Genomic DNA, 13,190 nt, shown 5'->3' with positions numbered 1-13,190 from the left:
CCAGGCTAACTATGCAGATGCCCCAGTGATTTATAATTAACATACTGGAACATCCTATCTTCCGTGTTGCATTCTCAAGGGGATAACTTTTCCAAGAGCTGTGACTGAAAATCTTGTTGGTCCTTGAGTCTAACCAAAAATTCTGTTATTTCACCATAGTGTTTTGGTGAAACCCAGAGCATCGCCCCTGAGCCATGGCAGCCTTTCTGTTTTTTCACTGGAAGTGATGTCACATTCTAGTGCACCACTGATTTGCCTGTCCTCGCCCCCAAATCTCCCCAGGGTGCCAGATGCAAAGCTGGCAGCCCTGAGTCAAAGAGTATATGAAATCTGGGATAAGAGCCATGTATGCCAGATGGGATAAATATGTGATAGATCCAGGGCTTTTTTTGCAGCAGCAGGAACTCCTTTGCATATTAGGCCACACACCCCTGATGTAGCCAATCCTCCAACAGCTTACAAGGCTCTTCTTTCAGGGGCTACTGTAAGCTCTTGGAGGATTGGCTACATCATGGGTGTGTGGCCTAATATGCAAAGCAGTTCCTGCTACAAAAAAAAAAAAGCCCTGGATAGATCATTATGTTATCACCATGGTTAGCACTTACCAGCTATAGGTGAAAAGAAGCTGGATCCTTTCCAGCAGTCTGTGCTTTGGGTGTTCCATTTCAAGAACTTTTCAAAGCCTTGTTAGAATCTTTTTGTTAAGGCAATTTCTGCATTAGAGGTCTAGAACTGAGAACGTTTTGCAAGCGTATTTTCTCTTATGCAATACCGCACCACTCCTGGTATTTTAATTTTTGAAGACGATAATATCTTGGAAAGAATAAAATGGCTTTAGGATTGCACTATCAGTCTCCCCAGACAGCTGGATGGCATCGTATTTGACTTTATTCTTAAGCGATGCCGTTTTTCCAATTAAGAACATTTTCATACTCAATCAAAAGTCCTTTATTTCTAATTAGATGAAATATTTCCAGTTGAGTGAATCGTTTGGTCAAAAAAGTGAAACGATGGTGTAATGATCAAAAACGATAAAAACAAATGAGGTGTTTATTTTTTTTAAAAAAAAAAATCACTGCAGTCATTTTGGGGGAAGCTTTTCGTCTGTGAAATGTTTGCCTTTTTATAGGTTTATGAAATACAAGGGCTATGCAGGGGGGGGGGGGTCATATTGACAGATGAGATGACCATTATAGATAACGCAGTTTTTACAGGCCTGCTCTGGTGCTTGCTGATGCCCATGCCAATGGACATTTCCAGAGTCCACAATATTAATCCGCCTGAGCCGATAACCTTGGCATCACCTTGCCCAGGGCTCCAGCTGTCTTAATTAAGCCATCATATATTGCTTGTGAAATTTCATGATTGCATAATCTGGAAACAATGATAAAATGTGGCTTTAGAATGATTCCCTTCATTGTCGGCTTAATCTATGGCTAGCAGTGGAATCAGCTGCTGAGGGAGGTGGTGAACTCCCCCTCCTCACTGACAGTCTATCAGCAGTGGCTGGACCAACATTTGTCAGGGATGCTCTAGGCTGATCCTGCATTGAGTTGGACTAGATGGCCTTTATGGTTCCTTAAGTGTGCGGACTCTTATCTGGGAGAACTGGGTTTAATCCCCCCACGCCTCCACTTACAGCTGCTGGAGCGGCCTTGGGTTAGCTATAGCTCTCGCAGGAGTTGTCCTTGAAAGGGCAGCTGCTGGGAGAGCCCTCTCAGCCCCACCTGCCTCACAGGGTGTCTGTTGTGGGGGGAGAAGATATAGGAGATTGTAAGCCGCTCTGAGTCTCTGATTCAGAGAGAAGGGCGGGGTATAAATCTGCAGTCTTCTTCTTCTTCATCATCATCATCATTCTAGCTGCTTTCTTTTTCTTCCTTTCTTGAACGAGAAAATGTATGTCAACAATCCAATTTTAGGTGGCTTTGTACCACTCTCCAAACCACCTCCAAACTGTTTATCTGAGAACGGTTTCTATTCAGCTAAGGGAACGTATCAGCAACTATGTCCAGGGGGGGTCATTAGCGCCATGTCTCCAGCTGAGAGGTTGCATAGAGGGGCAGATAGAGTGGGAAGGGCCATCCAACAATTAATATAGAGACCATTCTCCCCAGGCCTGGCAGAAGGAAGAGGCTGGCAGGACAGACCAATGGGCTGACTGCATCCCAGGACCCGTACCTAGGGTTGCCAACTCTGGGCTGCAAAATTCTTGGAGATTTGGAGTGTGAGTCTAGGAAAGGCAAGGTTTGGGAAGGGGGGTGGACATCAGGGGGGTATGAGACTAGGGTTACCAAGTCCAATTCAATTCAATCTGGGGACTTTAGGGGTGGAGCCAGGAGCAAGGGTGTGACAGACGTAATTGAACTCCAAAGGGAGTTCTGGCCATCGCATTTAAAGGGACCGCACACCTTTTAAATGCCTTCCTTCCATAGGAAATAATGAAGGAGAGGGGCACCTTCTTTTGGGGCTCATAGAATTGAACCCCCTGGTCCAATTGTTTTGGAACTTGGGGGGCACCTTGAGGAGAGGTACTGGATGATATACTGAAATTTAGGTGCTCTACCTCAATAACAGCCTCCCCAGAGCCCCAGATACCCCCAGATCAATTCCCCATTATTTCCTATGGGAATAAGTCTCCATAGGGAATAGTAGAGTTCCCAGAAGACATTTCTCTCCCTCCCCCCTGCTTTCTGATGACCCTGAAGCGGGGGGAGGGCCTCTAAACAAGGGGATTCCCTGCCCTCACCTAATAGAGACCCTATGGCATCACATCTCTCCTGAGCTCCCTGTCCTCAAATTTTGTTCTCCCCTTCATCACCCCCAAATCTCCGGGATTTTCCAGAGCTAGCCTTGGCAACCCTAACAGAGGCTCCCGTGTTGTAGAATTCATTGTTTTGTTGACGCACACTTCTTGGCTTACCTTGGCTCAGAATTTCAGGGGTTTTAAGGCACATGATCCTGGATGTGTCCCAAGCTGTTTTGCAAGCTCCAGGCATGGTCACTTCTGCATCAGGCTAGAAGGTCCTTGTTTGTTTCATCCAAAGAAGATTTTGCATCGGAAGTCAGGGCAAGCGTCCAAAATATAGCCACTGGGACTCTGCCCATCTGGGCACACCCACCCCGATTCACATGTTTAATTTCACGACATTGAGCTGGTGTTAGAAGCATGGGACCAAGGTCCAGAAAGAAAGGTGTCCCTCTTCATGTGTGTAAGAACATAAGAGAAGCCATGTTGGATCAGGCCAATGGCCCCTCCAGTCCAACACTATGTGTCACATAAGAGAAGCCATGTTGGATCAGGCCAATGGCCCATCCAGTCCAACACTCTGTGTCACATAAGAACATAAGAGAAGCCATGTTAGATCAGGCCAGTGGCCCCTCCAGTCCAACGCTCTGTCACACAGTGGCCAATATATGTGTGTGCGTTTGTGTGTGTATATATATATACACATATACACACACTCACACATATACATATACATACATACATATACACACACATGTAATTAATAATTATTGATAATATATTCATAATTAAATAACCAAAGTATGATTAATAAATAATTTGGCCAGGACTACAAAAAGTACGAAATTCAAGCAAGAATTGAGCTTGGATTACGAAAAGTATGAAGTTCAAAGAATTCGGTTCTGGCCGACTGAACATTCGTAATCCAGGCCAAATTCTTTATATTTTAACAGAACTTGAATCATCCAGACTGAATTCTTTGAAAGTTATACTTTCCATAGTCCAGGTCAAATTTGTGTTTGAACTTAATACCTTTTGTAGTCCAGAAAGGCCTAGCCTCCTTGTGGATTTTACGGCCCCCCTCCCCAAACCGTGGCTTCCCCCTCCTCCTCAGGACCCCTCCCCCCCATCGCCTCAGCACATGAAACAGGTAGCAGCACCGGCAAGCTCTCCCCTGAAGCACTCTGAGCAGAGTTGGGTGGGTGGGCGTGCAGATTCGGAAAGTTGGTTGAGTAGGTGGGCAGCCCGCCCCACTCCCTGCTCCCAGCAGCCCTTAGTCCAGCCATGAAGAATGGGGGGGGCTCCATGTGCTGCCTTGTTTTCCACCGCCATGAGCCTGAACAGTAAGTTCTTGGGTGGGTGGGAGGAGAGGCCCCTAGATTGCACAGGCTGCAAGGGCAACTAGAGTCCTTTCAGGGTGGGGAAGGAGGGAGGAGGGAGGCCAGGACATGTCTCCCCCAGCCAGCGTGTACAAGCCGCATGTGTACCCTGCTGCTCCCGGTTGGGGAAGGGCACAGGAAAGCAGGGCAATAGGGAGGGAGCGCAGAGATTGGATTTATATTCTGCCCTCCACTCAAGAGTATCAGAGCGGCTCACAATCTCCTTTACCTTCCTCCCCCACAACAGACACCCTGTGAGGTAGATGAAGATATTGGATTTATATCCCACCCTCCACTCCGAAGAGTCTCAGAGCGGCTCACAATCTCCTTTCCCTTCCTCCCCCACAATAGACACCCTGTGAGGTAGATGAAGATATTGGATTTATATCCTGCCCTCCACTCCGAAGAGTCTCAGAGCGGCTCACAATCTCCTTTATCTCCCTCCCCTACAACAGACACCCTGTGAGGTGGGTGGGGCTGAGAGGGCTCCCACAGCAGCTGCCCTTTCAAGGACAACCTCTGCCAGAGCTATGGCTGACCCAAGATACATATCAGCCTTCTTTTGAACTTCAGAAGTTGACCACTGAAGACTGAGCTCCAGGAAAACTAGAAGGGGAATTGGAGCTTACATGCAATTTAAATCACACTGGAGGGGGTGGGGAGGTAGAGGGGTGGCCCCCAGCCCTCCAGCTTCTTGCTCTCACCCCATCGTCCCCCCCTGTGGCTGGGGGAGACATGTCCTGGCCGCCTCTTTGACTCCCGTCTTTGACTCTTAGCTACGGGGCTGAGCCCAGACCAAATTCTTTTTGCTGGAGTGACTCACTTTTTTTTGCAATTTCATGCGGTGCCTTCTATTTCTTCTCCTTGTTTGTCTGTCTCCTGTCTCCTCCCCTCCCCCCACTCCCCAGGAGTCTGCTGTTGCTGTGCGGCTTTGCGTCCTCGTTTCAAACGTCTGGTGGATAACATCTTCCCTGAAGACCCCAAAGTAAGTGATGCAATTCATAAGCTAGGCGTGCCATACTTGTTCACAATTCCTAAGGCTGCTCTGAGGGGAGGGGAGAAGACAGGCGAGACTGTAGCCTTAAGCATTCATTTGAAGCAACAGTTTTAGACTAAATAGGGTGCAGGCTCTGAAATGTTGGTCTAGGAACAACAGGGAGACAGAGGTTCAAATCCCCCACTCTGCCATGGAATTTTGCTGGGTGACCTTGGGCTAGTCATACAGTGGTGGACTGGGTCTAAAATTATTGGTTGCCAGGAGACATAGGGGGCCCACCCACAACAAGAAGGCTATCGTTTTTTTAAAAAATAAAGAAATAAAGTTTTCGAAAAAAATGTGGAAAAAGGTACAATTAAAACTTTTGCTATATCTATCTATCTATCATCTGTTTATCTCTCTATCTCTCTATCTATCTATCATCTATCAATCATCTATCTATCATTCTATCTATCTATCTATCTATCTATCTATCTATCTATCTATCTATCTATCTATCTATCAATCATCTATCTATCTATCATCTATCTATGTATCTATCTATCATTCTGTCTATCTATCTATCTATCTATCATCTATCTATCTATCATTCTGTCTGTCTATCTATCTCTCTATCATCTATCTATCTATCTATCTATCTATCTATCTATCTATCTATCTATCTATCTATCTATCATTCTGTCTGTCTGTCTATCTATCTATCTATCTATCATTCTGTCTGTCTGTCTATCTATCTATCTATCTCTCTATCATCTATCTATCTATCTATCATCTATCTATCTATCTATCTATCAATCATCTATCTATCTATCATTATCTATCTATCTATCATCTATCTATCTATCTATCTATCTATCTATCATCTATCTATCATCTATCTATCTATCATTCTGTCTATCTATCTATCAATCATCTATCTATCTATCTATCTATCTATCTATCTATCTATCTATCTATCTATTTATCTCTCTAACATCTATCTATTTATCTCTCTATCATCTATCTATCTATCAATCATCTATCTGTCTATCTGTCTATCAATCATCTGTCTATCAATCATCTGTCTATCTATCTATCTATCTATCTATCTATCTATCTATCTATCTATCTATCTATCTATCTATCTATCTATCTATCTCTAGACAGACATACAGACAGATAGATATGTAATTACAGTGTATATATATTGTACATATTACTGGCAATATGCAGTAGATACTAAATGTAAATACGGATTACATTTTCTCCAGGGGAGCTGATCTCTGCCAGCTGGAGATCAGTTGTAAAAGCAGGAGATCCCTAGGCCCCACCTGGAGGTTGGGAACCCTAAATACAATGCAAATTTTAGTTGCTTACAGCAATGATACTGAAACTTTTATTATATTTTCAAGCTACTAAAAGGTCATTAACATTTTCAACATATTGTCTAATGTTTAAAAAGATCCCCATGGCGCACAGTGTTAAAGCTGCAGTACTGCAGTCCTAAGCTCTGCTCAAGACCTGAGTTCGATCCCCGGCGGAAGCTGGGTTTTCAGGTAGCCGGCTCGAGGTTGACTCAGCCTTCCATCCTTCCGAGGTCAGTAAAATGAGTACCCATCTTGCTGGGGGGGGAAGTATAGATGACTGGGGAAGGCAATGGCAAACCACCCCGTCAAAAGTCTGCCATGAAAACATTGTGAAAGCAATGTCACCCCAGAGTCGGAAACGACTGGTGCTCGCACAGGGGACGTTTCCTTTCCTAATGTTTAAGGGGGCCAACTTCATCAGGGGCCCACAGGGCCCACTTGCCGTCAGACAAGCTGACACCCTGGCCGGTCTGTGACTGTAGTCATATACCTTCCAGGGTTATTGTGAGGATAAAACAGGAGGGAAGAAAGGGTATGTGCTACTCTACGCTCCTTGGAAGGAGTATGAGATACAGATGGATAGCAGTAGGCACTTCCATTTGCTAAGAGGCTTCATTCTTCCTGCAGTTCTGTTTCCTTGTTGGCTTCTTTTGTAGAAATATTGGAATTACAATTCACAATGTCCGCAGTCAGTTGTCTCCCTTTTCCCTTAGAACTGGAATATTTTCACTGGCCTGCTGGTCTTCAATTGACGGGATGCTCCCTGATGCAGGAGATAGTGTAGAAGGAGCTTCTCGGTTTATCATTCCATTTTAACCTCACCGTGATTCCAAGGAGCTGAAGTTAACGCACCTAGTTCTTCTAAGAGAAAATGACCACTCCAAAATCACCTAGTGAACTTTATGGCTGAATGAAGATTTGAACCCCAGTCTCCTACAGTCCTGTGCAGACGACCCATTCACACATCGACTCACTTTGTTTTGCGTCGCTACCAGGGCTGGCCATTGCCTAGGGTGCTGGATTGCAGTATTTAAATTCTGGCTCAAAATTCACTTTAGAAGAGATCCTAACAGCCTTCTTGATTGTATGAAGAGATACCCATATATTTCATCCTGGTCGGCAGTGCTTATGTCCAAACTTAACCAGTTGGGGATAGAGGTTGATGATTTTTTTTTTACTTCTGATGAGTCTTAAATCTTCAGACGTATTAAATTGAGACTGTGGGAGTTGGAGGAAACGAAACTACGGCCAACAGACCCTTATATTTACTCCCCAGCTTCTTTAGGTCTTAATAATAATAATAATAATAATAAATTTTTATTTATACCCCGCCGTCCCTGCCAAGGCAGGCTCAGGGCGGTTTACAGGACATGGTACATACCATGATGCAACAACCATAAAATCAAAACAGTAACAATATAAAACTGTTCATATATTAATTAAATTACATAAATAGTCTAAAATCCAGTAAACTTAACGGTGCTACAGACTCAGTATATATAAAGATGGCTTGATGTTACTGCTAAATTCAACTTAAAAGGTCAGTTGAAAGAGGGCGGTTTTACAAGCCCTACGGAACTGGTTAAAGTCCCGCAGGGCCCACACCTCTTCCGGCAGCTGGTTCCACCATTGGGGTGCCATTATCGAGAAGGCCTGCTCCCTAGTTGTTTTTAACTTAGCCTCCTTTGGCCCAGGGATTTTCAGAAGATTTTGTGAACTAGATCTCAGTGCTCTCTGGGGAACATATGGAGAGAGACGATCCCTAAGGTAAACAGGTCCTCGGCCATATAGGGCTTTAAAGGTAATAACCAGCTTTCTGCGGCAAAATGCCCCATTATCTATCAGACTTAACCATTCCAAGTCATCGCGGGGCATTTATGTTGGCTAGACTATATGCGTTTCCCTCCAAAGTTTTACAAGGGAGGCATCATCGAGTCCCTTTAGGCGACAGACTCTGTTCCTGTGGAGCGAATATTCCCGACTCAATTCAACATATATTGCTTGATTGTTCCTTTTATCATAATCTCCGTAAAGATTTATTTTGCAAGCTTTCTTTCTCCCCAGATTTGTCTATTCTGCCACCCTGTTATTATTTATTGAACGATACTGAGGGGGGAGGTTAGCGAGGCTGTGGCAAAAATTTTGGCTGACATCCTTACATTTAAATCTGACCGTGTATAAATGCATCTGTACGCTCGGTTTCATTTTGATGTTATCTCCAATGTTTAAATTTGTATATTCTGTTTATTTTTATTTGCAACTGTTTTGTCATTAAAGGTTTGGTACGAACTAATCAGATGCCTAGGGCGCTGGCCTTCTGGGGGCGCTGAATTGGGTGCCTCCCATGTGACTCAGGGAGGTCATCAGTGCGGGGGGAGGGGCGCCAGAAGTTAGCTTTGCGTGAGGTGCCAGACAGTCTAGGGTCACTACATGCTGACTCTGAGTTTTCCTGGAAGTGATGGCAGGCCTTAGCTCAGGGTTGGCCAAACTTGCTTAATGTAAGAACCACATAGAATAAATGTCAGATGTTTGAGAGCTGCAAGACATGAACATCAGAGTATGGATGGAAGGAAGGAAGGAAGTAAGGAAGGAAGAAGGGAAGGAAGGAAGGAAGGAAGGAAGGAAGGAAGGAAGGAAGGAAGGAAGGAAGGAAGGAAGGAAGGAAGGAAGGAAGGAAGGGAGGGACGGTGGCTCAGCGGTAGAGCATCTGCTTGGGAAGCAGAAGGTCCCGGGTTCAATCCCTGGCATCTCCAAAAGAGGGTCCAGGCAAATAGGTGTGAAAAACCTCAGCTTGAGACCCTGGAGAGCCGCTGCCAGTCTGAGAAGACAATACTGACCTTGATGGACCAAGGGCCTGATTCAGTATAAGGCAGCTTCATATGTTCATATGTTCAAGGAAGGAGGGAAGGAAGGAAGGAGGGAAGGAAGGAAGGAAGGAAGGAAGGAGGGAGGGAAGGAAGGAAGGAAGGAAGGAAGGAAGGAAGGAAGGAAGGAAGGAAGGAAGGAAGGAAGGAGGGAAGGAAGAAAGGAAGGAAGGAAGGAAGGAAGGAGGGAAGGAAGGAAGGAAGGAAGGAAGGAAGGAAGGAAGGAAGGAAGGAAGGAAGGAAGGAAGGAAGGAAGGAAGGAAGATGGAGAGGTGGAAAGAAAGCAACTTTAACTGGATTCTCCAAATTGCCAGTTGACTTGGTTTGGAGAAGTGATTTAAAGAGACAAATGCCTTCTCCGGGCCGGCTGATGGGGTGTGCTGGGGGCTTTGAGAGCCACCCAATATGGAAAGAGCCACATGTGGCTCCTGAGCCACAGTTTGGCCACCCCTGCCTTAGCTGATGGCCACCCCCTCCACCCACCTAGTCTCTCACTGGTTGCCAGGCTTGGCAACTCTAGGCATCAAATCCTTCAGTTTCTGTGGTTTGAGAACTATTGATGGGGAGCAAACTCCTCCCCAAGTCTCAGATGTTGTAAATTTGTATCAGTGATGACTAACGGTTCAGCAACCTTCCGAAGCTTTCTCATTCTGCTCTATGGAGTATTGTGGTTTTAATTAATCTTTTCCCTCGTCTTCCAGAAGCACTCCATCAGTTTTTTTTTTTAAATTCATTGGAAGTATATGTTATCCGCCATGCTAATTTGCATCTCCTGCATTTGCACAATTTAATTTTGCCCTGCGGGGACCTGAAATTATTCCTTTTTAATGAATACTTAGTTTCCCGTTCCAAACAAAGTTGAGCAATGAAACGCCTTGCAAAATGCGTGCGCCAGATGTATGCCTTTAATTTCCCTCTTGTAAAAAGCCATTAGTTCTCCATCAGAAACACAGGTTTCCATGGGTTGGCTGCAGAGGGTATAGAATAGGGACAGGAGAGATAGGACCTTAACATTTGCAGATGATTCTGTTTATTTGAGTCCTCAAAGTTTTCACAGTAGTGTCTTACGGCGTGGTTCTCCCCTTCTCCATTTTATCCTTGCAACTGCCTGCGTGATAGGTAGGAGGAGAGAGAAACTGACAGACCCAAGGTTACTCAGCAATTTTCCATGGCAGAGTGGGGTTTGGAACTTAGGGTTGCCAATCCCCAGGTGGGGGCAGGGGATCCCCCGGATTGGAGGCCCTCTCCCCACTTCAGGGTCGTCAGAAAGCGGGAGGAAGGGAGGGAAATGTCTGCCGGGAACTCTGTTATTCCCTATGGAGATTTATTCCCATAGAAAATCATGGAGAATTGATCCACGGGTATCTGGGGCTCTGGAAGGGCTGTTTTTGGGGGTAGAGGCACCAAATTTTCAGTTTAGCATCTAGTGCCTCTCCCCAAAATATCCACCAAGTTTCAAAAAGATTGGACCAGGGGGTCCAATTCTATGAGCCCCCCAAAAGAAGGTGCTCCTATCCTTCATGATTTCCTATGGAAGGAAGGCATTGAAAAGGTGTGCCATCCCTTTCAATGTGAGGGCCAGAACTCCCTTTGGAGTTCAATGATGCTTGTCACAGCCTTGATCTTGGCTCCACCCCTAATGTCTCCTGGCTCCACCCCCAAAGTCCCCAGATATTTCTTGAATTGGACTTGGCAACCCTATTGGAACTTGAGTCTCCCAAGTCCTGGTAGAGGAAAGTGCCATCAAGTTGCAGCTGACTTAAGTTGACCCCTAGGGTTTTCAAGCAGGCTTGCTACTCCCCAGGTCCCAGCAGGGGATCCCCTGGTTTTTCAGGCTCCTCCGCACCACTAGCCAGCTGGTTGGTGGGGGCCCTACCTTACCAGACACCATGTGACTTTAAACCTCAGCCGGTTTAGAAGAGGCTTGCAACTGTTTGTGTTTCCGATTGTACGTGCTTTTAATCTTGCCAGGAAAGCTGCAGGGGGGTGGGGCGAGCAAACAGAGTCATGTTGCTCTTAATCCCTCTCTTTGTTTGGAGGAAAATGCCATCCCCTAGTCTGTTCTTTCATTTTCCTGTTAGTCTGAAGAAGTTGGTTGAAATACAGCAGATAGTTACATTCAGCAACGTGAGTAAATTGCCCCACTGAGATCACAAGAGTCTGTGCATGCTAACTGTATTTTGGCTGTTTTGTGAGAGTGTGTATGTGAGTCCACTTTCATTTAGCGGAAGTGTAGCTGCTGAGAGATGAGGAAATGAAGACTGTATTCAGGGCAACTGCAGTGCTGTATTTTTATTTATTTATTTTAGAGAATGGAAAAGTCCCCTAGCTCACCCTCAAAGTCTCCCAGTTCCATCCCCATCCCCAGATATATTCTGAGCTGGACCTGGCAACCATATTTTCAAGACAAGAGACGAACAGGTAGTCTGCCACTGCCTCCCTCTGCATAGCAACCCTGGACTTCTTCGATGGTGTCCTATCAAAGCAGGCTGACCCTGCTTAGCTTTTGAGATCTGATGAGGTGTGGTTAGCCTGGGTCATCCACATTAGGGTAGTGACCCACAGGACTTCTAAAGCAAGAGATGTTCAAAGATGGTATCCCAACCCTGCTTAGCTTCTGAGATCTGATTATATTGGGTCATCCAAGTCAGGGCCCATGCCATTTTGTCACCGTCCCCCCACATTTTTCCAGTCCCTACATGCCATCAGCAAGGGTATAGAACAGAGGACCTCTCTCTCGGCTTGACTTCGCGAACGAAGATTTAAGAAAGGTGCAGTAGTCCACGTCTGCCGCAGGCTCGCTGGTGGCTGACAAGACCAATGCGGGACAGGCAGGTCCAGCCACAGTGGCTGCAGGGAAAAGTCTGATTTGGGGTTGGTGCTGTAGCAGTGCGATTCTTCCTCAATCTCCTTTTGTCCTCAAGACCAGCTATGCGTGCGTTCTCAAAGGAAGAGACAGCCTGGTGGATGGTGTGCCTCCATGCTTTGCGATCTGAGGCTAGGTCAGACCACTGGTGATGGTTAATGCAACAGGTACTAAGGGATTTCTTCAAGGAGTCCTTGTACCTCTTCTTTGGTGCCCCTCTATTTCGATGGCCGGTGGAAAGTTCTCCATACAGGGCAATCTTGGGAAGGCGGTGGTTTTCCATCCTGGAAATATGCCCTGCCCAGCGCAGCTGCGTCTTCAACAGCAGTGCCTCGATGCTTATAACCTCCGCCCGCTTGAGGACTTCAGTGTTGGTCACAAAGTCACTCCAGTGGATGTTGAGGATGGTGCGAAGGCAGCGCTGATGAAAGCGCTCAAGGAGTCGCAGGTGATGACGGTATAAAACCCACAATTTGGAGCCGTAGATGAGGGTTATCACAACCGCTTTGTAACAGAGGACCAGATCTGACATAAATGTCATAAAATGTGACCTAAATGTTATGAGGGGCAGATCTGACATAAATGAGACCTTGTTGAGCTTGGCCATATTGGGCTGGGCCATGTGTGTACCTATTTAAGATTAGGTAGCAGAAATATAAACTTTCTAAAGGACACAAGCACAATTAAAGCCTGCTTAGAACATTAGCACTTGTTGGACTTAAAGATGCTTTCTTTGTGTTTCTTCTATGGGATCCAGGGTACTGGGCAAAGGAAGCTCTGGCTGTTTCCTTCCTTCCCCAGAGGACCAGGAGGGGGAGGAGCCTCAGTCAATAGAAGGAAGAGAGGCTTGGCTCAGTAGCTCTGCTGTGAGATTGAGCATAACATAACATGTTATGAGCGCCAGATCTGACATAAATGAGACCTTGTTGAGCTTGGCCATATTGGACTAGGCCATGTGTGTACCTATTTAAGATTAGGTAGCAGAAATATAA

General features: G+C 45.7%; 1 protein-coding gene across 1 annotated transcript in view; it reads left to right on the top strand.

Annotated features, from left to right (window-relative positions):
• EFR3A (EFR3 homolog A) overlaps positions 1–13,190 on the top strand; it is a 127,853-nt gene that overhangs the window by 26,759 nt on the left and 87,904 nt on the right. The window contains exon 3 of the mRNA XM_060243215.1: positions 5,034–5,110. Within this exon, the coding sequence (XP_060099198.1) occupies positions 5,034–5,110 (77 nt within the window). The remainder of the gene's footprint in view (positions 1–5,033; positions 5,111–13,190) is intronic.

The sequence above is a fragment of the Heteronotia binoei genome, chromosome 7, assembly GCF_032191835.1.
Source record: "Heteronotia binoei isolate CCM8104 ecotype False Entrance Well chromosome 7, APGP_CSIRO_Hbin_v1, whole genome shotgun sequence".
Taxonomy (NCBI): Eukaryota; Metazoa; Chordata; class Lepidosauria; order Squamata; family Gekkonidae; genus Heteronotia; species Heteronotia binoei.
Note: the sequence above shows the minus strand (reverse complement) of the source record. Positions and strands in the feature narration are given on the sequence as shown.